The sequence below is a fragment of the Erythrolamprus reginae genome, chromosome 13, assembly GCF_031021105.1.
Source record: "Erythrolamprus reginae isolate rEryReg1 chromosome 13, rEryReg1.hap1, whole genome shotgun sequence".
NCBI classification, from domain to species: domain Eukaryota; kingdom Metazoa; phylum Chordata; class Lepidosauria; order Squamata; family Dipsadidae; genus Erythrolamprus; species Erythrolamprus reginae.
In genome coordinates this window covers 10,963,717-10,990,957 of record NC_091962.1, presented here as the reverse complement: position 1 = coordinate 10,990,957, position 27,241 = coordinate 10,963,717, and the positions used below count along the sequence as shown (strand labels likewise).

Genomic DNA, 27,241 nt, shown 5'->3' with positions numbered 1-27,241 from the left:
GCCCTCCCCTTTTACACGCACACACAATCATACCCGGCCCCTTTGCGCTCACGCAGACCCATCCTCCCTCCGGCGGGCGGTCGAGCGTTCCTCGCAGCGGCTGAGCCCACGGAGGGGCTTCCTCCCCACGCGGGGGTCCCTGCGGTGGATCCCGTGCAGCCATGGCGGGGACGCTGCTGCTGGTGGTGGCGCTGCTGCTGCTGGGGATACTGGGGCTGGTGGTGGCGGGCGTGCGGGGCTCCCACGCGTGGGCGGACGCGGCCTTCGTGGGGCGGGCGCTGGGGCTGGGCGCGGGGCTGGCGCTGGGGGGCTGGCGCTGGGGCAGCGTGGCACAGCAGTGGGGGCGGCTGGCGGCGTCGGCGGGGGGCTCCGGGCGGCCCTTCCTGCGCTTCCAGGGCCGGAGCTTCAGCTACGCGCGGGCGGAGGGCGAGAGCAACCGGGTGGGCCAGGCGCTGCGGGCGGCGGGGCTGCGGGGCCGGACGGTGGCGCTGCTGGCCGGCAACGAGCCCTTCTTCGTCTGGGCCTGGATCGGCTTGGCCAAGCTGGGCGCCCGGCCCGCCTTCCTGGGCACCGCGCTGCGCCCCGAAGCCCTGCGCCACTGCCTGCGCGCCTGCCAAGCCCGCGCGCTCCTGGCCACCCACGGTGAGACACACTCCGCCGGCAGGGGAGGATGGGCCGCCGAGTTCCTCCCCCCCGTGACCCTGAGCAGGGGAGCATGGGCTGGGGAGTCCGAGGGACTAGGATGATGGGCTGCAGATTAAAGGCCGGAGCATCCCTCCCAATCCCACGCGGGACCCTAAGCAAGGGAAGATGGGCCGGGGAGACCCTCCCACCCGTCACCCTGAGCAGGGGAGCATGGGCTGGGGAGTCTAACTGGGCCTTAGAGGCCGGGGAGTCCCTCCCACCCGTGCCCCTGAGCAGGGGAGGCAGTGGGTGATGGACTGGGGACACATAAAGTAGCAGGGGAGGATAGGCTGGGAGCTCCCCCATCCACAGGAGGCTTTCAGGAGAGGAGGCAGGGGATGATGGAGCTCAGGATTATAGGCCCAGGCCACTCCTCCCTCACTTGGCCGAGGGAAGGAGGCAGGGGATGATGGGGCTAGGGACAGGAATCCTGCATGGGTCCCCAGGCTGACATAGGTGAGGGGAGAGGAGGAGAGAGGGCAAGAGGCCTGGGATGATGGAGCTGAGCCACCCCAACCTTTGTGTCTTCCCTTTCCCACTCTTTCTCTCCCCCCTCCCTCTTGCACAACAGCCCTGCCAAGTAGACCAGGCTCAGGAGAACAAGAGGCACCCAAAGTTGCGGCGGGATCCGAACCCTCAAATCTCCCCTCTCTTTTGCAGAGCTCTTCGGAGCCGTGGAGCCCATCCTCCCCAGCCTGAAGGAGATGGGCATTGAGGTCTGGGTGATGGGCAAGGGGCCCTATCCACCGGGCGTCATCAGCCTGGAGGATCTCCTGGAGGAGGCCTCCGAAGAGCCCCTCCCTTACGAGCTCTCTACTCCACGACACCTGATGGACACCTGCCTGTACATCTTCACCTCTGGCACCACAGGTGTGGGGGAGGGCAAGCAGGGGGGGTGGGGCAGAGGTTTCTTGGGGGTGGGAGGAAGGGAGTCTGTTGAGGGGGGGGGCATCTGGGGTCAGGAATGCAGCAGGAAGTAGCATCTATAAGGACAATCATGGCCACTATGTTGCCTTGGATTGTTGTGTTGGTTGAAGACAAAGTTGTGCATTGAATTCAGATAATCGCCAACAAAATGTAGCCATCCGTGTTTGTTTGTTTTTTAATCTGATGCCTTCTTCCCCTTTTCCTTTTCCTTTCTTTCACTTTCCTTCTCTTCTACCTTTGTTCTCCTTCCCTTTCTTTTTCATTTCTTCCCATTCTTCCTCTTCTTCTTCTTCCCCTCCTCCTCTTTTTCTTTTCTTCTCCTTTTTCTCTTACTCCTTCCCTTCCCTTCCTTCCCCCTCTATTTCTCTCCCTTTCCCTTCTGCCTTTCCTTTCTCTTTCCTTTCATCTCTTTCTCTTTCCTTTCTTTCTCTTTCTCCTTTTATGTTTCTTCTCCTTTCCTTTTATTTCTCTTTCCTTCTTTCTTTCCCCTTCCCTTCCTTTTCCTTCCTCCCCCCTCTATTTCTCTCCCTTCCCCTTCTGCCTTTCCTTTCTTTTTCTTTCCTTTCTCTTTCCTTTCCTCTCTTTCTCTTTCCTTTCTTTCTCTTTCTCCTTCTATGTTTCTTCTCCTTTCCTTTTATTTCTCTTTCCTTCTTTCTTTCCCCTTCCTTCTCCTTCCTCCCCCCTCTATTTCTCTCCCTTCCCCTTCTGCCTTTCCTTTTTCTTTCCTTCCTTTCTCTTTCCTTTCTTATCTTTCCCTTTCCTTTCTTTCTCTTTCTCCGTCTATGTTTCTTCTCCTTTCCTTTTCATTTCTCTTTCCTTTCATCTCTTTCTCTTTCCTTTCTTTCTCTTTCTCCTTTTATGTTTCTTCTCCTTTCCTTTTATTTCTCTTTCCTTCTTTCTTTCCCCTTCCCTTCCTTTTCCTTCCTCCCCCCTCTATTTCTCTCCCTTCCCCTTCTGCCTTTCCTTTCTTTTTCTTTCCTTTCTCTTTCCTTTCTTCTCTTTCTGTTTCCTTTCTTTCTCTTTCTCCTTCTACGTTTCTTCTCCTTTCCTTTTATTTCTCTTTCCTTCTTTCTTTCCCCTTCCTTCTCCTTCCTCCCCCCTCTATTTCTCTCCCTTCCCCTTCTGCCTTTCCTTTTTCTTTCCTTCCTTTCTCTTTCCTTTCTTATCTTTCCCTTTCCTTTCTTTCTCTTTCTCCGTCTATGTTTCTTCTCCTTTCCTTTTCATTTCTCTTTCCTTCTTTCTTTCCCCTTCCTTCTCCTTCCTCCCCCCTCTATTTCTCTCCCTTCCCCTTCTGCCTTTCCTTTTTCTTTCCTTCCTTTCTCTTTCCTTTCTTATCTTTCCCTTTCCTTTCTTTCTCTTTCTCCTTCTATGTTTCTTCTCCTTTCCTTTTATTTCTCTTTCCTTCTTTCTTTCCCCTTCCCTTCCTTTTCCTTCCTCCCCCCTCTATTTCTCTCCCTTCCCCTTCTGCCTTTCCTTTTTCTTTCCTTCCTTCCTTTCTCTTTCCTTTCTTCTCTTTCCCTTTCCTTTCCCCTTCCCTTGTCCCTCCCTCCCTCTTTCCATTTCCTTCCTTCCTTCCATCTCTCCAGGCCTCCCCAAGGCTGCCCGGGTCAGCCACTTGAAGACTATCCTCTGCCTGGGATTTTACAAGCTGGTGGGGGCCCGCAGCTCCGACGTCATCTACCTGACCCTCCCCTTGTACCACATGTCTGGCAGCCTTCTGGGCATCCTGGGCACCTTTGGGCTGGGTAGGTTTGGCTCTTTCTCCCCCTCCAGAATTCGGGGTAGGTTGCTCTTGGCTGTGGAGGCTCTGCGTTGCATCCCACCCCCTTTCCCGTCGCAAAGGCCACAGTCAATACCGCTTAAAAAGAGTTTAAGCGGGGTGAACCTCCTTGGGCGGCTGAATGGGGAAGAATTGAAAAGAGGGCTTTCTAAGTTGCCACGAGGACTAGAAACTTGGCTCAGCATCATTCTTGGGGAAAAGGGGGAAGGGGAAAAAAACAACAACAAAGCTTGCCGTTTCTTGCCAGGAGCCACCTGTGTGCTGAAGAAAAAATTCTCAGCCAGCCAGTTTTGGCCGGACTGTCGGACTCACGGGGTGACCATCTTCCAATATATTGGGGAGCTTTGCCGTTACCTGGTTAACCAGCCACAGGTAAGTGCAATAAAAAGAGGGGGCTGTATGTCTCCCTCCGGTGGCCAACACTGGTATTACTGCTGGGGTGTCTGCTATTTTCCTAGCTCTATTTATTACAGTTTGAATATTTGAATAAAAGTGAATATTACCCATTGATTGATTGATTCATTCATTCATTGTAATTCTGATTCACTTTTTCCTCGTTCGCTCAGCTACCAGTCAGGTTTCTGCCTTAGTAACTTCCCAAATTAATAATAATAATAATAATAATAATAATAATAATAATAATAATGTTGGAAGGGACCTTGGAGACAGGAAACCCTACACTACTTCAGACAGATGGTTATCCAGCATCTTAAAAACTTCCAGTGTTGGAGCAATCACAACTTCTGGAGGCAGGTAGTTCCACTGATTAATGGTTCTGATTGTCAGGAAATCTCTCCTTAGTTCTAAGTTGCTTCTCTCCTAAACCATGGCTTCCTGTTCTACCCTCAAGTGCTTTGGAGAATAGTTTGACTCCGCCTTCTTTGGGGCAGCCCCTTAGATACTAGAACACTGCTATCATGTCTCCTTTTTTAACACACACACAAATTAAAACACACCGTTGCACACAACTTTGTCCTGCATCGTGCTGGGTGGAGAGAGAAGCAATCTCCTCAGCATTGTCCCCCTCCCTTATAATCCCCCCCTGATCAGTATTAGGTTCCTAAGTGGACGGTGGGTGATGGCGTTCCAGTAGGAAAAATTGGGATGCACACGCAGCTGTGTCCCGGGCGCCCCCGCGCGAGATTTGGCTTCTACACATGCACAGGAAGCCAGGTCTTGCAGGAGGATGCTCGCGCATGAAAAATTTCCCCGATTTTCAGCATTTCTTTGCTTCCATGAAGCAAAAAACCCCGGCAAAATCTCACACAAACGAGTATCCTCGTGCGAGATTTGGTTTCCTGTGCATCTGCAGAAGCCAAATCTCGCACGGGCGCGCAGGCATCAGCCACATGGAACTGCGCACACAATCACACCCATAGCGACGGGAAACCCTTGCCTACTCCCGATCCACTGGCAACCAGAGCTGGAACAATTCCCGCCAACACTTGCCGACCACAAAAGGCCCTCTCTGATTTCTCAAAACGGGATAATTTCCCCGGTGGAGATTGTCCCTCTTTGCTAGCCGTCATCAACTTCCAAAGAAGCCGGGCGCCTGTTTTGGTCTTACCGTCTTCTTTCTCCTTCCCCGTAGAGTCCGGCCGATCGGGAGCACTCCTTGCGCATGGCCGTCGGCAGCGGGATGCGGCCGGACGTGTGGCGCGAATTCCTCCGCCGATTCGGAAACGTCAAAGTGGTGGAGACGTACGGCATGACCGAAGGGAACGTCACCCTCTTCAACTACACTGGCACCGTCGGGGCCGTGGGGCGCAGCTCCTGGATTTATAAGGTGGGCATCCGCGATGTTCCTGGAAAAAGGATGTTTAGCAGGTTCAGGCAGGTTCATCTCCTTTTAACCCCCTGTGGGGTGGAGTCTGGAGGCAACTGAATGGAGCTGAGTGTTTTACTGGCCTATTGCCTTTCCTGTTGCCAGTACAGAGTTATAAACAGCAGATACATTCTCAATGTGCCAAGAGAGAGAAAAACTGTCTGCTTCTACCTGTTCTGCCTGGCATGACAGCTGAGCAGTGATTAAGGTTAAAGTAAAAGACACAGAGTTTCAGAAACACCAAAATACACTGCTCAAAAAAATAAATAAAAGGAAAACTCAAAGATCTGAATGAGTGACATATTCTCATGGAATACTTTGTTCTGTACAAAGTTGAATGTGCACAACAGCAGGTGAAATTGATTGTCAATCAGTGTTGCTTCCTAGGTGGACAGTTTGATTTCACAGAAGTTTGATTTATTATTATTATTATTATTATTATTATTATTATTATTATTATTATTATTTATTAGATTTGTATGCCACCCCTCTCCGAAGACTCGGGGCGGCTAACAACAATATAAAAAGACAATGTAAACAAATCTAATATTAAAAACAATCTAAAAAACCCCAATTTAAAGAACCAATCATACATACAAGCATACCATGTATAAATTCTATAAGCCTAGGGGGAAGGGAAATTTCAATTCCCCCATGCCTGACGACAGAGGTGGGTTTTAAGGAGCTTGCGAAAGGCAAGGAGGGTGGGGGCAACTCTGATATCTGGGGGGAGCTGGTTCCAGAGGGTCGGGGCCGCCACAGAGAAGGCTCTTCTCCTGGGTCCCGCCAAACGACATTGCTTAGTCGACGGGAACCGGAGAAGGCCAACTCTGTGGGACCTAACCGGTCGCTGGGATTCATGCGGCAGAAGGCGGTCCCGGAGGTAATCTGGTCTACTCTGAGTTATTTTGTGTTGTTTAAGTGTTCCCTTTATTTTTTTTGAGCAGTGTATATTTCCTTAACAAGTTGACCGAGAGCCGCAATTATGGCAAAAGAATGTCTGTTTACTGCCAAAGAGTCTGAGTTATCTTCAAGGCCAATAACAATTGTCCAAAAATCCCCAAGGTTTGTAAATAATATCTCCAAACTGGGCTGAAGCAAAGATACTCACTCTTTTGTTTTTTCAATAGCTACATTAGCACAGCCCTTCATTATGAATAGAATAGAATAGAATTTTATTGGCCAAGTGTGATTGGACACACAAGGAATTTGTCTTGGTGCATATGCTCTCAGGGTACATAAAAGAAAAATATACATTTGTCAAGAATCAGTGGCATAACACTTAATGACTGTCATAGAGGTCAAATAAGCATCAATATTAATAAAAATCTTAGGATGCAAGCAACAAGTTACAGTCATACAGTCCTAAGTGGGAGGAAAAGGATGATAGGAATGATGAGAAAAACTAGTAGAATAGAAGTACAGGTTTAGTAAAAGGTCTGACAGTGTTGAGGGAATTATTTGTTTAGTAGAGTGATGGCGTTCGGAAAAAAACTGTTCTTGTGTCTAGTTGTCTTGGTGTGCAGTGCTCTGTAGCGACATTTTGAGGATAGGAGTTAAAACAGTTTGTGTCCAGGATGCCAGGGGTCAGTAAATATTTTCCCCGCTCTCTTTTTGACTCGTGCAGTCTACAGGTCCTCAATGGAGGGCAGGTTGGCAGCAATTGTTTTTTCTGCAGTTCTGATTATCCTCTGAAGTCTGTGTCGGTCCTGTTGGGTTGCAGAACCAAACCAGACAGTGATGGAGGTGCAGATGACAGAATCAAGGATTCCTCTGTAGAACTGGATCAGCAGCTCCTTGGGCAGTTTGAGCTTCCTGAGTTGGCGCAGAAAGAACATTCTTTGTTGTGCTTTTTTGATCGCGTTTTTGATGTTAAGTGACCATTTTAGGTCTTGAGATAGGATAGAACCTAGAAATTTGAAGGTCTCTACTGTCAATACTGTGTTGTCTAGTATTGGGAGAGGTGGAAGGGTGGAAGGGTTCCTCCTAAAGTCTACCACCATTTCTACGGCTTTGGGGGTGTTTAGTTCTAGATTGTTCTGGTCACACCACAAGGATAGTTGTTCAACTTCCCGTCTGTATGCGGATTCATCATTGTCTCGAATGAGTCCGATCACTGTTGTATCATCTGCAAACTTCAGTAGTTTAACAGATGGATCGTTTGAGATGCAGTCATTAGTGTATAGAGAGAAGAGAAGTGGTGAGAGTACACAGCCTTGGGGGGCACCTGTGCTAATTGTACATGTATCTGATGTGATTTTTCCTAGCTTCACCTGCTGCTCCCTGTCTGTTAGGAAGCTTGTGATCCACTTACAAGTGTGTTCAGGTACCTATAGCTGATTTAGGACCCATATTTTGATCGTTCACCGAAGATCGCTTGCAACCCCGAAGTAAAAATGGTTGTAAAAGAGGGTTAACTGGATTAAATACTCGCCATTAACAATAACTCTCTGATGGCTGAAGCGTAGACATCAGAGAGTTGTTAATGGCGAGTATTCTGAGCAGAGACAGGTTACAAGCGGTGTGCCACAAGGGTCTGTTCTGGGTCCTATTCTTTTTAATATGTTTGTGAGTGACATAGGGGAAGGTTTGGTAGGGAAGGTTTGCCTATTTGCCGATGTAGGGTTGATATTCCTGGAGGCGTCTGTAATATGGTAAATGATTTAGCTTTACTAGATAAATGGTCAAAGCAATGGAAATTGCAGTTTAATGTTTTCAAATGTAAAATAATGCACTTGGGGAAAAGGAATCCTCAATCTGAGTATTGCATTGGCAGTTCTGTGTTAGTAAAAACTTCAGAAGAGAAGGATTGAGAGGTAGTGATTTCTGACAGTCTCAAAGTGGGTGAGCAGTGTGGTCGGGCAGTAGGAAAAGCGAGTTGAATGCTTGGCTGCATAGCTAGAGGTATAACAAGTAGGAAGAGGGAGATTGTGACCCCGCTGTATGGAGCACTGGTGAGACCCCATTTGGAATAATACTGTGTCTAGTTCTGGAGACCTCACCTACAAAAAGAGATTGATCAAATGGAACAGGTCCAAAGACGGGCTACAAGAATGGTGGAAGGTCTTAAGCATAAAACATATCAAGAAAGACTTCATGAACTCAATCTGTATAGTCTGGAGGACAGAAGGAAAAGGGGGACATGATCGAAAAAAATCCTTTTTAAAATGGCATTGTCAATTCTTTTGCCCTTTAGTGCTTCAGTCCGTTCGAGTTGGTTCGTTTCGACGCTGTCCAAGGCGGTCCGCTAAGAGACAAGAACACCGGCCGATGCCAGCGTGTGGATATAGGTGAACGGGGGAGCATTTAAGGACGGGGTGGGGGGAGGCATCTTCCATCTCCTTTTTTGACCCACGTTGCTGTTCTGTCGGGCTCTCTGGTAGAATCCTCCCAAAAATTCACAGATACAATTTCAGACAGACACACGTTTGAAAATTCAAAACAATGTTCTTTATAATGAAAATTCACTTAAACCAAGCCCTCTTTTGGTATAGCAAAGAGCACTCGTCTCCAAACAAACTGGTAATTGGTACAAGTCCTTTATCAGTTCTGTGATACTTAGTTTGCAGCTGTGAGGCAATTCACAGTCCTTCTTCTTTCACAAAGTGAAACACACTTTGCCCTGGTTTAGTTTCAAAGCGGGGGAAAATCAGCACACAAAAGGTCAAAGTCAGTAAAGCAGTCACGAAACACAAGGATCAGATAATCCTCCACAATGGCCAAACCCACAGGCTGCTATTTATAGCAGCCTCACTAATGACCACAGCCCCACCCAACCACAGGTGGCCTCAATTTCTTTGATAATAATCTCTCAGTTGTTTCTGCCTATGCGTCGCTCTCCGTATGCGTGGCTGTATCATTAACTCTTGTTCTGAATCCAAGGAGGAGCTAGATAATTGATCTCCTTCTGAGCTGTCTGCCCCACTCTCCTTCTCCCTGTCACTCATGTCTTCTTGGTCAGAGGAGCCTTCATCAGCAGATTCCACCGGGGGCAAAAAAGGCCTGCAGCATGTGGATGTCTCCCCCACATCCACAGTCCTTGGGGCAGGAGCTGGGCCAGAGCTAACCACAACAGTTGCCTTGTTTTCCAGCGAAGTTATAAGCGGCCCTCAGCTCAACGGCCACAATTGGGAACAGAACAGAGGTGTTTTACTTCTGCCTATGCTCAGAGAGCCCAAAAAAATTGCAAAAAATTACAAAAAAAATATAAAAAAATAGACCGGCCAACACAATATCGGAGCCGTTGCAGCAAAATTGGACTGACGATGATGCAATTTTGGTGCAACGGCTCCAATGCTGTTTTGCTGATCTGTGTGCGCCGCATTGGAGCCGTAATTTGAGGACTCTCTCTGTGGTTGTTTTTCCTCCTCTAGGGGAGCCGGGACTTCTGATCTCTCCGGTGACGTCCCGTAACCCTTTCCTCGGATACGCCGGCGGGCGCGAGCTGACCGAGGCGAAGATGCTACGCGGCGTATTTGCCGACGGGGATGTTTATTTTAACTCCGGGGACTTGATGGTGGAAGACGCCGGAGGGTTTATCAGTTTTTGGGACCGTACGGGAGACACCTACCGGTAGGCTTGCTTTCCGAGTGCGAATCCTGTGTGTTGGGTGCCCCAGGCTGGGCAGCTACTCAGTGGGGATGAAGGTGTAGGAACACCTTGGAGCAATTACAGTTAGGGTGGAGGTGCAAATTTTCACGGGTAGTCCTTGATTTACGACCCCGGTTGGTAACCCTTGACTTCCAACCACGGTTGAGTCCAAAATTTATCCCTTGAGTTTTGCCCCATTTTAAGACCTTCGTTGCCACCGTTGCTAAATCAATCCCTGCGGTTGGGTTACCACCATTGGACTTGGCTAACTACAAGTTGCCAAGTGGCTGGATATTGACCACATGACCCCAGGGATTGTAAGGGTGGAAAATGGTCCCGAGTCACTTTTTAAAGGTCCATCGTAACTTTGAACGGTCATTAAACGAACAGTTGAAAATCCAGAACTTACGTGTATTGGAACTGATCTACTGAATTGCAAGTTTAAGTTTAAGTTTAATCAGATTTGTATGCCGCCCCTCTCCGCAGACTCGGGGCGGCTCACAGCAATAACAATACAATGTAAAACAAATCTAATATTTAAGTTAATTTAAAAAACACCACAAATTAAAACCAATCATACACACTAGCGTACCATGCATACATTTTATAAGCCTAGGGGGAGGGAACATGTCAATTCCCCCATGCCTGACGACAGAGGTGGGTTTTAAGGAGCTTACGAAAGGCTAGTAGGGTGGGGGCAACTCTGATATCTGGGGGGAGTTGGTTCCAAAGGGTCGGGGCCGCCACAGACAAGTCTCTTCCCCTGGGTCCCGCCAAACGACATTGTTTAGTTGACGGGACCCGGAGAAGCCCCACTCTGTGGGACCTAACCAGTCACTGGGATTCGTGCGGCAGAAGGCGGTCCCGGAGATATTCTGGTCCAGTGCCATGAAGGGCTTTATAGGTCATAACCAACACTTTGAATTGTGACTGGAAACTGATCGGCAACCAATGCAGACTGCGGAGTGTTGGTGTGACATGGGCATATTTAGGAAAGCCCATGATAGCTCTCGCAGCTGCATTCTGCACGATCTGAAGTTTCCGAACACTTTTCAAAGGTAGCCCCATGTAGAGAGCATTACAGTAGTCGAGCCTCGAGGTGATGAGGGCATGAGTGACTGTGAGCAGTGACTCCCGGTCCAAATAGGGCCGCAACTGGTGCACCAGGCGAACCTGGGCAAACGCCCCCCTCGCCACAGCTGAAAGATGTTTCTCTAATGTGAGCTGTGGATCGAGGAGGACACCCAAGTTGCGAATCCTCTCTGAGGGGGTTAGTGACTCCCCCTGCCAGGGTGATGGACGGACAGATGGAATTGTCCTTGGGAGGCAAAACCCACAGCCACTCCGTCTTATCCGGGTTGAGCTTGAGTCTGTTGACACCCATCCAGACCCCAACAGCCTCCAGGCACCGGCACATCACTTCCACTGCTTCGCTGACTGGACAAGGGGTGGAGATGTAGAGCTGGGTATCATCTGCATACTGATGATACCTCACCCCATGCCCTTGGATGATCTCACCCAGCGGTTTCATGTAGATATTAAATAGTAGGGAGGAGAGGACCGACCCCTGAGGCACCCCACAAGGGAGTAACCTAGAGGTCGACCTCTGACCCCCCACTAACACCGACTGCGACCGACCAGAGAGGTAGGAGGAGAACCACTGAAGGACAGTGCCTCCCACTCCCAACCCCTCCAGCCGGCGCAGAAGGATACCATGGTCGATGGTATCGAAAGCCGCTGAGAGGTCAAGAAGCACCAGGACAGAGGATAAACCCCTGTCCCGGGCCCGCCAGAGATCATCCATCAGCGCGACCAAAGCAGTTTCCGTGCAATTTGGATGATTCAGACTCTCTGCAAGATGGCTCATATTTTCTTTCATTACATACATATATTTATTTGTTATATATATTATTTTTTTTAATAGCCCCAAGGAAGAATTTCGTTGCTTAAAAAAAAAAAAGACCGTGCCCCAAACTTGCTCTTTTTAAAAAATTTAAATCCACACCAGATGGCTTTGTGTAGCCAACAAACAAAATGCGAGGAAAAACTTAAAAATAGTTCCAGTCGTCCCAAAACACTGAGTCGAGATTAGTTTTTTGTTTTTAAACTTTGCAGATTCTTCCCTCCTGGCTTTGCAAAGGGGGAAAAAAATTATTCTCTTATTTCCCACCATTTTTTTTTGTTTTGATTTTTTTTCTCCCCGTAGTTGGAAAGGCGAAAATGTGGCCACAACAGAAGTTGGGGAAACTTTGAGTGCGTTAGAGAGTTTGCAAGAAGTCACGGTTTATGGCGTTAACGTCCCAGGTAAGAGTTAGGAAAATCGGGGTGTGTGTGTGTGAAATATCTCCAACCTTTGGTCCCATACTTTGCCTAACGGGTGCAGTTCTGCAAACTCGATTTTTTGCATTCTTGGATGGAAAATGTTTGCATGGCAGCAGCGGCTAACTATTCATTATCCCAGTGTTGCCTTACCTACAAACTTGAAACTTGGCTTCTAGATGAAAGGATTTTTCAAAATGACAATCCGATCATTAGTTATTATTATTAACATACTACGATGCTAAGGAATTAGACGTTCTACTCGCGCTCCCCTCCTGAAAAGAACTCCGTTCCAACTGCCAGTTGTCTTAAATTAACATGCTCTGGTGCTAAGGAGGTTAGACATTCTACTCCCCCTCCTCTCCTGAAAAGAACTCTGTTCCAACTGCCAGTTGTCTTATATTAACATGCTCTGGTGCTAAGGAGGTTAGACGTTCTACTCCCCCTCCCCACCTGAAAAGAACTCTGTTCCAACTGCCAGTTGTCTTATATTAACATGCTCTGATCCTAAGTTGCCAGACTAATGGTTGTAAGCCAAGGACTTACCCATGTCCTCTTCCAGGCCATGACGGCCGAGCTGGGATGGCTACCTTGGTGCTACAGCCAGACGCAAACTTTGATGGCCCTGAAATCTACCATCAGGTGGCCGAGCTGCTTCCTCCATATGCCTGGCCTCGCTTCCTGCGTCTCCAGGTAAGTCTTGGGTTCGAGTCCCCTCTCTGGTTTCACAACGGCCCTGCGAGGGAGGACACGCGGAGTCATACCTGACGGCACGCGAGGCATCGACCTACAACAGTTCCAGGGTGCATGAGCGTGCTGGACAGCTGATTTTCGGCCTCCTTTTCAGCTGTTTTTGCTCTCCTAAAACCTTCTATCCTTGAAGAGAGCGAAATATGGTCCAATGGGCCTACTGGAAGTCCAGACGCTTCAGTGAGGCCTGTGCACCTGCGCGAAGGGGACAGTGGGGGAGGGAGGTTGTGCGCATGTGTGAGGGGGAAGGCATTGCATTATGGGTGTGGGCACGCATGCCCAGGCTTAAGCCAAAAAAAGCCGGAGCCCAAAAGGGTTCGCCATCACTGTTCTAAAGCATAAAGCAGTGCAGGCCAAAGTCTCCAACTCAAATGATGGCTTCGGCCTAACCAACAGGTTCATGAGTTTTCTCCCGACTTTTTCCCTCAGGACCAGCTGGAAATGACGGAAACTTTCAAGCAGAAACGTTTCCGCCTCGTGGAGGAAGGATTCGACCCTGCCCGGATCTCCGATCCGCTTTTCGTGCTGGACATTACCACGAGGACCTACGTCCCCCTCACTCCAGATGTCTGGACGAAGATTGTGGCGGGAGAGCTACGCCTGTGACAGAAACGGTCCAAGTGCTGTGGGGAAAAAAAAAGACTCGGTGGCACCACGAAATCCTGGGCAGTGTGGTGTGGTGGGGGACGGCTTAGTTGTGCCCAAATCGCCACCCTTTTCCGTGGTGCATTCCAAGTAGTCTTCGACTTACAACCGTAACGGAATTGAGGCTGTTTGCTGAGATGGGACGATGTACGAATCGCATATATTCAATTTCCGTCGTACAGCGCCTGTTTAGTCAAAGGCTCTCTTCCCTTCCATAATGGAACTTATTTTGATGACATTTTTCAGGGCTGCTTCTGTTATTAAACGAACTTGGTCCTCATTAAGTGAGCCCTTGTCCACAAAGGGGTGTTTAGGGGGGCAGAAACCGGAATTTAAACCTGTTTTTTTTTTTAAAGAAAAGGCAAATTGGGAGTCCGCCGATGGTTTTAAAGGGGGGAAAGCGGTCGTAACTTTGAAAACTGTATCGTAAGCTCGCGTGGTAAGTTTCGGTGCTAAATGTCCGGTCATATCTCGAGGTCTGCCTCTATTCCCGTCCCGAATCCTCTACCTCCATTTCACACACACAACCCCGTCTCTTCCTTGTAACGCAACTTCTTTGTAATGATTTGGGGCTGGATTCTCCAATTTTTTCTAATTTTTCTTTTCTACGAGGCCTTTAAAATGTAAACATTTTCTGTTTACATTTGACCCCTGTTGACCACCCCCTCTTCAACCCAGGACACAGACACCCTCTGGAGGCTTGGGGGGGGGGGAAACTAACTTTTTGGGATTTATATATGTTGTGTAGTCAGAAATTGTTGGCGCTGAGATAAGACCCATTTTAAAGATGGGGAAAACCGAGGTTCAGATCGGAGTCATAAGCTAATGGGGTATTTTTCGTTTTTGCTTTTTTTGTTTAGGGATGTGTGTCATGATTTTATATTTAATCAACTGTCTTAACTCGGGGTGTAGATTTGTTAAACCATGGTTTATTTACCCTTAGTAGCTATGCAAAACGTCAGAAAGGGCTGACGGAAGTAGCAAATTTTTTTGCACCTTGGATACTAAAGCAATCCCCGTTTTTCTCCCTTCACCCAAGCCAAGCAATCGGTGGCCTACCTCACAAGGCTGGTTATGCAACCACAAATACCCCCCCCCCCTTGCAATCTTGCTGGTCAGGCCGGATTAATTAATCCAGAGCTGTTCACTGTGATCGCTCGCGTGGGGTGAATTGGGATGGGTCCGCCGTGTCTTTTTTCAAAGTTGTTTTTTAAAATATATATATAGTATTTTATTTTAGGGTGTTTTGATTGAATAAAAAAATTGTTTTGACAGGCTTGGCTCTTGTTCTTGAGGGTGAGAAGGGGTCAGTTGGGGAATTCTGGGAATTGAAGTATCTTTTAAGGGTGTCCATTTCAAGTAACACTATTCACCTAAGTGCATTTTACTATTAAATGGTCAAATCAACCTGCTTGGGAAATTCTGTTTGTTTCATTCTTTCACCTCGCTTGTTTTGTGTATGTGTGTGTGTGTAGATAGATAGATAGATAGATTGATAGGATAGATATATGATTGATAGAAAATAGATGATAGATAATAAAGATGGATGGATGAAGTTAGTCAATACAACAAATAAAATGTTTTTTTTAACATTTAAACCCACCTCAAGATTCAAACAACCCAAAAGAATTCTCTCGTGTGTCTTTTCCAAGCTCGGCCAGATGTTACAGCATTAAAATAAAGCCACTTTTGCATTTCAATCTTTGAGGATGGCAAGACACCTGGCTGGGCTACTGCCCGATAGTCCTACTTTACCGCCCCCCCTTCTCCCTAGGAATATCCTGGGAGGAAACAGGGCCGGGAAGGGTGGGGGAGAAGCCTCCGTGGGGCCTCTCTAGGAATCTTCCGGGAGGAAACAGGGCCGGAAAAGGCAGGCAGAAGCCTCCGTGGGGCCTCTCTAGGACTCTCCCAGGAGGAAACAGGGCCGGAAAAGGCAGGCAGAAGCCTCCGTGGGCCCTCTCTAGGAATCTCCTTTGTTTTCCCCGCATTATTTGCTTTTACATTGATTCCTATGGGAAAAATTGATTCTTCTTACAAACTTTTCTACTTAAGAACCTGGTCACGGAACGAATTAAGTTCGTAAGTAGAGGTACCACTGTACCTTGTAAGGAAATTGTTGTAACTCACAATCACTGGGACTTATTTTTTCACTCCCCACCGACGGTGCAGAAGTGTTGACTGCAAAGCTTTAAGAAAATAAACGAATCTTGAATTTTTAATCTCAGATCCCCATCTTTTTAAATATTTTAACTCGGGGTTGAAAGTGGAGTGGGTGGGAGGCTTGGAAGGTGGACCCCCTGCCCTTGAATTAAAACGGCTGGTACCAACGAGACAAGCAAATGCTTTCGAACCTAAAAATGGCTTTTGAAAATTAAATGTATGTATGTGGAATGAGGACGCAAGCTTTAAAAGGACCCTGCCAGAGTCTTCTTGGAAGACTTAAAAAAATAATAATAATGGGAGAAATTTTTGGAAAAAAACAAAGGACAAGTGCCCGAGAGGAATTTCGGGCAATAATAATTTTAAAAAAGGATGAAGAATAGAAGAGCTATTGAAAGCAGCAAAGAAAATTGTTCCAATTCCAGCTGGGAGAAACGAGCATCTATCCAAATTGGGTGTCCATCGATACCCTTCTTGGAGAAGAAAGGGAAACCAAAAATATATGTATTGGTACCAACCTCAAAATTATTTTAAGGGTTTGGAAATCCACAGTGGCTGAACAAAGTGGCCCAAATTGGGGTAAAATATATACAGTGGTACCTCATCTTACGAATGCCTCTTCTAACGAAATTTTCAAGATACGAACCCGGTGTTTAAGATTTTTTTGCCTCTTCTTCCGAACTATTTTCACCTTACGAACCCAAGCCGCTGCTGCTGGGATGAAGGGGTTTCTTTTCCCCCCCTTTTTTGAAGAAAGAAAAGGGAGGGGCTGTTTGGAGTAGGAAAGATTTTGCATTAACAAAAGTAGGAGAACAGCGTGCTTGCAGAGGCACTGGGTGTCTTTTGAAGAAAGAAAAGGGAGGGGCAGCTTGGAGGGGGAAAGACTTTGCAGAGAACAGCGTGCTTGCAGAGGCACTGAAAGGGTGTCTTTTGAAGAAAGAAAAGGGAGGGGCAGCTTGGAGGGGGAAAGACTTTGCAGAGAACAGCGTGCTTGCAGAGGCACTGAAAGGGTGTCTTTTGAAGAAAGAAAAGGGAGGGGCGCCCCCCTTGCCTTTCTTCCTTCCCACTCACCCTTTAGCCTAGCCTTGCTTCTTCCACCCGCCCCCTTTAGCTGCTCCTCCCTGCCCTCTGTTCGCCTCCCTTCTAAAGTTTGGGATTTTCCTGAAGGATTTGCACGCATTATTTGCTTTTACATTGATTCCTATGGGAAACATTGTTTCGTCTTAACGAACTTTTCACCTTATGAACCTCCTCCTGGAACCAATTAAGTTTGTATCATGAGGTACCACTGTACATCTTTTTTAAAAAAGTATTTGGAAAGAAAAAAAGACAGGAAAGTAAAATTTGAGGAAATGGCTTGGTCCTTGAAGGCGGGTTGGACTTCTTTAAATATTTTTCTCCGAATTTTAAAGCTGGTCCCTAATTTGAGATGCCGAGGGTCTTCTTTCTCCTTTTTATTTATTTTTTTTTTGGGGGGGGGGCTCTCGCGGGAAAAATCATCCCACTTAGCCACTGAAGGTTACCGAACCCTTAAAAGTTTCAGTGCCTGGGAAAACTTTCTCGAATGCATTGAAAATAAAAATTCAAAAATTCAAAACAAGGAAAAAGTTTCTTAGGTGCCTGGGTTTTTTTGGGGACTGGGGGGAAAAAAGGGTTTAATTTTTTCTCTCTCTAGCGATCCAAGCCGATTATTTAACTGTGTGCAATAGGGTTGATATTCCTGGAGGGGTCTGTAATATGGTAAATGATTTAGCTTTACTAGATAAATGGTCAAAGCAATGGAAACTGCAGTTTAATGTTTCCAAATGTAAAATAATGCACTTGGGGAAAAGGAATCCTCAATCTGAGTATTGTATTGGCAGTTCTGTGTTGGCAAAAACCTCAGAAGAGAAGGATTTAGGGGTAGTGATTTCTGACAGTCTCAAAATGGATGAGCAGTGTGGTCGGGCGGTAGGAAAAGCAAGTAGGATGCTTGGCTGCATAGCTAGAGGTATAACAAGCAGGAAGAGGGAGATTGTGATCCCCTTATATAGAGCGCTGGTGAGACCCCATTTGGAATAATACTGTGTCCAGTTCTGGAGACCTCACCTACAAAAAGATATTGACAAAATTGAACGGGTCCAAAGACGGGCTACAAGAATGGTGGAAGGTCTTTAGCATAAAAGGTATCAGGAAAGACTTCATGTACTCCATCTGTATAGTCTGGAGGACAGAAGGAAAAGGGGGGACATGATTGAAACATTTAAATATATTAAAGAGTTAAATAAGGTCCAGGAGGGAAGTGTTTTTAAAAGAAAAGTGAACAAAAGAACAAGGGGACACAATCTGAAGTTAGTTGGGGGAAAGATCAAAAGCAACGTGAGAAAATATTGTTTTACTGAAAGAGTAGTAGATCCTTGGAACAAACTTCCAGCAGACGTGGTTGGTAAATCCACAGTCACTGAATTGAAACATGCCTGGGATAAACATAGATCCATGCTATGTTTCTAACTCAACTTTGGGGAGGGATGTGGAAGAAAATGTGTTTGTTTTTTTTTAAACAATTCTGTGAGTTGTTTCTCTAAAATGCCCATTTTGGGGGTTCCCTCATTTCCCCTGGATCTCCCATATATTCTTCCAACGTTCAAATGTAGGAAGTTCTCCACTTACCTCAATTGAGCCCGAATTAGACGGTTCAAATGAGTTTGGATCCCTTTTACGATCCTCCTCACCCGTTGTTAAGTAAATCACTGAAGTTGCTAAGATTAGTAAAGGTTCAGTCAGCCGCCAAAGTGACCAAAATTCATGCGGCCATTTTTTTCCAATGCCGTCGTAACTTTGAACGGTCAGTAAATGAACGTTTTTAAGCCTCGTAGATTTACAAAAGCTGAAAAGGTAGAAAAATTTATTCCCACCGCCAAAGTGCCAAACCACCAGCGCAGCCACATCGAAATGTATAAACCATTCCTTTCTTTATTAAACATAGCTTGCAAGTGATAAATATTACAAAGTTTTTTTTAATCCTTTCTCCAAAAATTAGCTTATTATTATTATTATTATTATTATTTTAATCAGGTCACTGCATAATCAATTGGCAATATTTAAAACAACTTTTCCCCCCTTTTTTGTTTAATCCTCTTTTCATCGCCTTTTTCTTTTTAAAACCGGATCCAAAAAACACAAGGCCCAAAAAAATCAAAATTAAAAATGAAATTAAACCCCCCCCTCTTAAAATGGTGCAAAAGGACTGGTTTCCTCTTCCCTCACCCCAACATTTTCACGTCATGATTTTGATCCCTTATGCCAAGTGGCTCTCTTGTTAAGCTGGAGATGTGAACTTGTGTGTGTGTGAGGGGGCTTTGTTTCAAACTACCCCCCCCCTCGGAAATAAATCCGGCTTCTGGAACAGAAAGAGGCCAGTGGTTGAAACCAAGAGAAGACGAAAATAGGGGTTGCCAGCCGTGGGCCAAAGTTCCATGCACAGTCAAACGTATCTCCAAGTTGGTAGCTTCCTTAGGACCTTCAAAGTTGGATGTTAATGGAGTGTTTCTTAACCTTGGCTGCTTTTGAGATGGGTGGACTTCAACTCCTAGAATTATTCAACCTCTTTTAAGATGGGTGGAATTCAACTCCCAGAATTCCTCAATCTCTTTAAGATAGGTGGACTTCAACTCCCAGAATTCCTCAATCTCTTTTAAGATGGGTGGACTTCAACTCTTAAGAATTCCTCAACCTCTTTTAAGATGGGTGGACTTCAACTCTTAAGAATTCCTCAATCTCTTTAAGATGGGTGGACTTCAACTCCCAGAATTCTTCAATCTCTTTTAAGATGGGTGGACTTCAACTCTTAAGAATTACTCAACCTCTTTTAAGATGGGTGGACTTCAACTCTTAAGAATTACTCAACCTCTTTTAAGATGGGTGGACTTCAACTCTTAAGAATTCCTCAATCTCTTTAAGATGGGTGGACTTCAACTCCCAGAATCCCTCAATCTCTTTTAAGATGGGTGGACTTCAACTCTTAAGAATTACTCAACCTCTTTTAAGATGGGTGGACTTCAACTCTTAAGAATTACTCAATCTCTTTATGTGTGGACTTCAACTCCCAGAATTCCTCAATGTCTTTTAAGATGGGTGGACTTCAACTCTTAAGAATTACTCAACCTCTTTTAAGATGGGTGGACTTTAACTCTTAAGAATTCCTCAACCTCTTTTAAGATGGGTGGACTTCAACTCTTAAGAATTCCTCAATCTCTTTAAGATGGGTGGACTTCAACTCCCAGAATTCCTCAATCTCTTTTAAGATGGGTGGACTTCAACTCTTAAGAATTCCTCAATCTCTTTATGTGTGGACTTCAAGTCCCAGAATTCCTCAACCTCTTTTAAGATGGGTGGAATTCAACTCTCAAGAATTCCTCAATCTCCTTAAGATGGGTGAACTTCAACTCTTAAGAATTCCTCAATCTCTTTAAGATGGGCGGACTTCAACTCCCAGAATTCCTCAATCTCTTTAAGATGGGTGGACTTCAACTCCCAGAATTCTTCAATCTCTTTAAGATGGGTGGACTTCAACTCTTAAGAATTACTCAACCTCTTTTAAGATGGGTGGACTTCAACTCTTAAGAATTCCTCAATCTCTTTATGGGTGGACTTCAATTCCCAGAACTCCTCAATTTATTTTAAGATGGGTGGACTTCAACTCTTAAGAATTCCTCAATCTCTTTATGGGTGGACTTCAATTCCCAGAACTCCTCAATCTCTTTAAGATGGGTGGACTTCAACTCTTAAGAATTCCTCAATCTCTTTATGGGTGGACTTCAATTCCCAGAACTCCTCAATCTCTTTTAAAATGGGTGGACTTCAACTCTTAAGAATTCCTCAATCTCTTTATGGGTGGACTTCAATTCCCAGAACTCCTCAATCTCTTTAAGATGGGTGGACTTCAACTCTTAAGAATTCCTCAATCTCTTTATGGGTGGACTTCAACTCCCAGAACTCCTCAATCTCTTTTAAAATGGGTGGACTTCAACTCTTAAGAATTCCTCAATCTCTTTATGGGTGGACTTCAATTCCCAGAACTCCTCAATCTCTTTTAAGATGGGTGGACTTCAACTCTTAAGAATTCCTCAATCTCTTTACGGGTGGACTTCAATTCCCAGAACTCCTCAATCTCTTTAAGATGGGTGGACTTCAACTCTTAAGAATTCCTCAATCTCTTTATGGGTGGACTTCAACTCCCAGAATTCCCCAACCGGTTTAAAGACGGGTGGACTCCCATCTTCCAGAATTCTCGGAGTTGGAAGTCGACCCTTTTGACAAGTGGCCAAAGTCGAGAAACACTGTACCAAGAGAAAAACTCAGACAAAAGAGGCGGAAACACCTCTGCATCTGAAAGAGGGCGATTGGTTGGGCTACGATGGACAAGGGATGGTTTAGCCAATGTCAAAAACCCATCAGCCATGTCCCAAAACGAAAGCATCTTTAAAAAAAAAAAAAAACAGTGCAAATTTACAGCGGAATTGTTCAGATCCATTGTTGTTCTGGTAGGTTTTATTCATTAATTAATGTATTAAATTTGTATGCCGCCCACTCCTAAAGGACTTTGGGCGGCTAGGTTGTGCTCGCCCCTGCCCCAAGGACACCCCCGCAAAAAAAAACTGGGGGAAAAAATTCTTGTGTGAGCTTAAGAGCGGCAGAGCCCAGGCTGGTTTTGGGTGGGGTTGGGGGAGCGGCTGTCCAGGGGTACAAGATGAAAAGGCACCTAAGAGCCACCAAATACATTTCAGCTATTTTTGGGGGAGGGGGAGAAGAAAAGGGGGCGCCCGGGGTGGATGGGAGGTGCCCAGCCTCCTCCAGCACCCCCTTTTCCCACCGGAAACCACTCTTTTTTTTTTTTTGGACCATTTTAATGTCATACACAAAAAGAGTTTCACACTACGAAAGGACATCGACAAACGTCACAATATCCAATGGCTAAGCTGTTTCTTTTTTGCGGTTTTTGATTTTTTTTCTCTATACAATGTACAACTTGTTTTTTTGTGTTTCCTCCCTCCCCTCTCCCCCTCCCCAATTTCTTTCTTCCTTTTTTTTTTTCCCATTTCTTTTCTCTGGTTTTTTTTCTTTTTAATCTTTCCTCCTTCAAGAAATAGCTTATATACAACAAAGAAGTCCTTCTTTATAACGGGGTATTATTTTTCTTTCTTTCCAGGGCAGCAAAGTTACTGTTAAGCAAAGAGAATTTTTTTTTTCATGGAGGGGAGGCGCGAAGGATATGGCGAGGGGAAGGAAAATTAAGGGGGGGGGCAGCAAAGCCTTTTCCCCCTCCCCATTTTCCCCCCCCCCCCCGACGGAACCGTTAACGTACAAAATAAAATATAAACAAGGGAAACAAATTGAAAGCTCAGCATGATACACAAACCAGCTACAACTAAACAGTAATCTCCCCCCACCCACCCTCAAAAAAAAGAAACGGAAGCCAGCATATTAATCTTTGAAATTAAAAAAGGTATTTTTCTATATTACACCCCTCCCCCCCAAAAAAATAGAAAGAGAAAGGGGGAGGGAGGGAGAGAGAGGAATAGGAAAGAGCTTCGGTTTATGGAAGAAGAATAAAAATTAAAACCAAATTTCGGAAGAGTGCTCAAAAGAAAGAGAGAGAGAGAGAGAGAGATGGGTGGGCAGGGTTCGGTTTAAGATCCTGCCAGGAAAATTGTTTTTTTTTCTCTGGATAATAAAAAGTCCCCATCTATTTTGGCTAATTTCTCGACAGAAATTCAAACAGGTGCTTTTTTGGAATTTTTTTTTTTTCAAAAATTATTGCACGTTTCCTACATCACCGAAAAGGGGAGGGGGGAGATTAAAAGAGAGGAAGGAATAGGGAGGGAAGGAAGGAAAAGTGGGAACAGGGAAGGATGGAAGGAATAGACAGACAGGAAGGAAGGAAGGAAGGAAGGAAGGAAGGAAAAGTGGGAAAGAACAGGGAAGGATGGAAGGAATAGACAGGAAGGAAGGAAGGAAAGAAGGAAAAGTGGGAAAGAACAGGGAAGGATGGAAGGAATAGACAGGAAGGAAGGAAGGAAAAGAACAGAGAAGGATGGAAGGAATAGACAGGAAGGAAGGAAGGAAGGAATAGATGGAGGAAGGGAGGAAGGGACAGAAAAGGAAGGAAGGAAGGAAGGAAAGATCAGCACAATATCCAAACCAAACTGAAACCCAAAATCTTAGCCTACATGACCCACGTAGTCTGAGCCACAACCGGGATGACCAAGGGGAAGGAATATTAAAGACCGGTGGGAGGGGGGCGCCTAAGGCGAGCCGGAGAAGGATGGGGGAGGGCTTAAAATCCCACGTTTGAAAGAGCAAGAGAAGTAAAACAAAACAGAACCATCGCCGAAGCCTCTAAGGCTGCCGCATTGCAAAAGTTGGCTTTGCAGAGAATTGCACAATTAGGGGGGCGGGGGGGAAGGGGCAGGGTGTGTCGGGGCTCTTGAGGTTCAAGATGGCGGGAGGCGCCTGCTTTTTTCGACTCGTCCCGACGATTTGAAGGAGCGCCGGGGGCAAAAAAATCCAGGTCTCGGCGTTCTTCTTCGGTGCGTCCGCGCAAAGGTTCCTGCCGCCTCCACCTTCCCGTGGATTCGTAAGTGCTTGGCGTTTGGAGGGGGGGGCGAAAAGGTGACCTGATGATTGGGGGGGGGAATAATACTTTGGACCAAGTAGGGAGAAGGTTGGGCCCCGAGAGCGGGAGGCGGTTCTGGTCTCTGCGAATATATCAACTTCCAGAGCGGGCGACGTCGAGAAGAAAAAGAACCAAGACAAAAGCAGAATTGTGAATACAACGGGCAGGGGAACCGGCGAGCGGGATGGGACTCTCTGCCTCTGGTCGAAGGGACAACGGAACGGGACAGATCCAAAGCTCCAGAGATCCCTGCCTGGATCAGCAGAAGGGAGACTTAGGTCTCTTTTGTTGTACGAGAGAGTCCCACAAATCTCCGGCAGGCAGAAGTTTCATCTTCCTAGAACGGACGATTTTTAAAGAAACAAACAACCCCTCTGCTTTTCTACTTTTGGTGGTCTTCCCACCTCCAGAAACAGCCTTCTTGTCGATGTTTTGTACCCCCAAACCGGGGTTGGCTTCAGCTCAGGAGAGAGGCAACCAATATAACCCCCCTTCACTTATCCCTTCCTTTTAATCCAGAATGGAAAAAGCCGTTCTGAGACTCCCGGAACCCCCCCGTTCTCTCCAGGTGGTCTGCTTTTCTCCCTCCCGCGGAAGAAGGGGGGGGGGGAAGGCAAAAGGAAAGTATGAAACAAAAACGAGAAAAAAAAGCAGCCGTTAAAAATTCTACAGGTTGCAATTACAGAGGTTAAAAGCCGAACAAAAGGGGGGGGGAGGAGAGGTAAGCGCGTAAAAACAAGCGTGAAAAACACATGGGCACGAAAGATGTCCGAGCTGATGCGTTCTGACTTTGAGCGGGAAGTGGGGGGGGCATGGGAAGGGCTTGAGGGCTCTCACCGCCCCAAAATAAAATCCAGAGCGGGTGGCGTGGGGCAAAGGGGGTGCCAGCGAGATGGGTTGCGAAGAGGGCGGGGTTGCGCGAAAGTTTCTCGTCTTCATTTTTGCTTTGTTTTTTCTTCCTTTTTCCCCCCAAATGTTTTCAGGGGGGGGGGGCGTGTCTGTCCCTCCGTAGTAGGCACCAGTACAGGCACTGCATGCGACGGACGAGGGGAAGGGGGCGCTGATAGGGAGTCACGGGGAGGAAGGGGGGGGGGACGGGGCTGGTGTTATTTTTGCCCGCTGATGGATTGCGATATTGAGCGTGGAGGGATCATATCAAGGAGATATTCCCGCTGCCGGTCCGCCAAGCTGGAACCTTTGTGGCCACCCATCCCGGCGTTCAGGTACGCGATGTTGACTCCTGGAGAGGGGAGGGAAAAAAGGCAAGTCCGTTTTTTTTCGTTTTTGCAAATTTCCAAGGTGAAAAGAAAACCTAACCATCTCAGGAATTGGCCTTTCCCGGAAGTGAGAGAAAAACCAAGGAAGACTTGCAAAAATGGCGGTTAAGGCAAGACCATCGGTCTATAAACCGAGCAGTGTTCCACGAGGGTGGAAGTGTCAAGAACTGGGGGCTAGCCTATGCCTGCAGCTGGAGGTTCAAGTGAACAGGTGTGGCCGTCCCCCATGGCAAAGAACCGACTGGGTTCATCCCTTCCTTGCCTTCAAATATTTAGGGCCAAATGTTAATCAGAACTTCCGGACATGAAAGTAGTACTGCACACCAAGACAACTCGACACAAGAAGAGTTTTTTCCCCGAACGCCATCACTCTGCTAAACAAATAATTCCCTCAACGCTGTCAAACTTTTTACTAAGTCTGCACTTCTATTTCTACTAGTTTTTTTTCTCATCATTCCTATCATCCTTTTCCTCCCACTTAGGACCGTATGACTGTAACTTGTTGCTTGTATCCTAAGATTTTTATAAATATAAAAAAATATAAACAGAGTTGGCCTTCTCCGGGTCCCGTCGACTAAGCAATGTCGTTTGGCGGGACCCAGGAGACGAGCCTTCTCTGTGGCGGCCCCGGCCCTCTGGAACCAGCTCCCCCCAGATATCAGAGTTGCCCCCACCCTCCTTGCCTTTCGCAAGCTCCTTAAAACCCACCTCTGTTGTCAGGCATGGGGGAATTGAAATTTCCCTTCCCCCTAGGCTTATAGAATTTATGCATGGTATGCTTGTATGTATGAGTGGTTATTTAAATTGGGGGTTTTTTAGATTATTTTTAATATTAGATTTGTTTACATTGTCTTTTTATATTGTTGTTGGCCGCCCCGAGTCTTCGGAGAGGGGTGGCATACAAATCAAATCAAATCAAATCAATACATTTTGTTTCTTTATTGCTTATTTGACCTCTATGACAATCATTAAGAGTTGCACCTATTCTATTCTATTCTATTCTATTGTAGTAACAGAGACGAAGAGGAAACAGCTTCCTGGAAGGAGTGGGGCAGGATATTTCAACTACAACCAATTCCACCATCTTTGGATTTGTTGTTCTCTAGGGGAGGACACTATTAGTTTCTTTTAAGTGCCCCCTAGAGAGAGAAAATTAGCACTGTACAAGTGAAATTTCACTGTTTACAAAAACTTGAGACTTCTGTTTGACAAACCCTGATTTGTGGGGGGAGTGTGAGCGCGCTGCTCATGCAGAGGTGGGCGTCACATCATGTAACAACTGGCCCACCCAGAAATAGTGAGTGTGCGTGCACGCGTGCTGGCTTCGCTCGCGCACACAACTTTTGCACATGTGTGTGGCATCAAATACAACAGTATAGGACGGGATAGCGCCTGGGCGGATAGGTGGACAGAACTACAGGTTTACCAGAACCGGTCCGAACTGGCAGCGGCCCAATTCATGGACACGAAAGGAGCAAGGATTCCTCCGGGCCTTCCTGAGTTTGGGATGTTTCCAGTCTAGTGTTTGAAATAACCACGGGAAAAAAAGGCTGGGAAACAGCCCAGAGCACGGACTGTTCTGTCTCCTTGGTACGATTCCAGGGGAGGGAGGGAGGGAGGGGGGTGTCTCTATCTAGCCCAACGCACCCCCTCCAGGCTGTTGCAGCAGAGAGGGCCCTCCACCCATTTCCCTCCACTCCCAATTCGCCCCGGTTACCTGGCATTCCGAGGAGACCGCTGGCGACGGGTAGCTGCGGCGCCTGTGCGAAGTTGGAGAGCATGGAGCGAGCGGAGGTGGGTAAACTACGTTGTAGGGAGCTTTGAGGCTGGGGGGCCTGGAGGGAGGGGAGGAAAGGTGCAGTTACTATTAGTTTTTAAATAATTTTTTTATTTTTTTCACCAACTTCAACATAAACGTCCATCCATATATCATCATGTCGAAACACACATAATTATACATTTCTGTCCAAAATGTCACAAACAAATATCCTAAATTTGCACCTTTTGTACTTTTATTTCGTGTTACTCTTCCCTCTCCCTTCTTTCTCCCTCTTTCCCTCTTTCCTACTTCCTAAAAGGCGCAGTTAGTTTTCTTGGGCTTCCAAATGCTTTTTTTGGCGTGAAAGAGTTTTGGAATATTAAATGACCACAGCTTTTCATTGAGATGGGGAAGGTAGAAGGAAAGAAAGAAGGAAGAGAGAGAGAGAAAGACAGAAAGGGGGAAAAAGGAAGGAAGAGAGAGGAAAGATAAAAAGAAAAAGGAAGGAAGGTAGGAAATTAAGGAGGAAGGAAAAGAAAGAGAAGGGAGGGAGGGAAGGGAGAAAAGGAAAAAGGAGGAAAAAGGGGAGACAAAGAGAGAAGACAAAAAGAGAAAGAAAGAAAAAGGCAGGAAGTTAAGAAGGGAGGAAGGAAAAGAAAGGGAAAGAGAGGAAAGACAGAAAGAGAAAGGGAGGAAATTAAGAGAGGAAGGAAAAGAAAGGGAGAAAAGGGAAGAAAGAAAGGAAAAGGAAGGGAGGAAGAAAGGAAAGAGAGAGGAAAGAAAGAGAAAGAAAGAAAAAGGAAGGAAGGAAAAGAGAGAGAGGGAGGAAAAAAAGGAAAAGGAAGGAAGGAAAAGAAAGAGGAGGGAGGGA

The 27,241-nt window shown here is 46.4% G+C and overlaps 2 protein-coding genes and 1 long non-coding RNA gene across 3 annotated transcripts in view; 1 reads left to right on the top strand and 2 right to left on the bottom strand.

The window, feature by feature from the left end:
• The first annotated feature begins 70 nt into the window (after positions 1–70).
• Positions 71–14,927, top strand: SLC27A3 (solute carrier family 27 member 3). Its single transcript, XM_070766391.1, has 10 exons — positions 71–642; positions 1,345–1,554; positions 3,198–3,356; positions 3,639–3,763; positions 4,983–5,177; positions 8,413–8,506; positions 9,590–9,788; positions 12,013–12,110; positions 12,688–12,818; positions 13,305–14,927. Exons 1-10 carry the CDS (start codon positions 162–164, stop codon positions 13,479–13,481), a joined length of 1,869 nt encoding a protein of 622 aa, XP_070622492.1. The 5' UTR covers positions 71–161; the 3' UTR covers positions 13,482–14,927.
• A 3,685-nt stretch (positions 14,928–18,612) lies between these two features.
• On the bottom strand, positions 18,613–20,660 carry LOC139175577 (uncharacterized). Its single transcript, XR_011560531.1, has 3 exons — positions 20,251–20,660; positions 19,393–20,165; positions 18,613–19,348 (listed from the first exon to the last, which is right to left on the bottom strand). It is a non-coding gene; the product is annotated as an uncharacterized lncRNA (long non-coding RNA).
• Positions 20,661–24,348: 3,688 nt separating this feature from the next.
• The window catches only part of GATAD2B (GATA zinc finger domain containing 2B), a 45,813-nt gene continuing 42,920 nt past the window's right edge, over positions 24,349–27,241 (bottom strand). The window contains 2 exon segments of the mRNA XM_070766740.1: positions 24,349–24,574; positions 26,329–26,446. Of these exon segments, the coding sequence (XP_070622841.1) occupies positions 24,441–24,574; positions 26,329–26,446 (252 nt within the window). The 3' untranslated portion in view covers positions 24,349–24,440.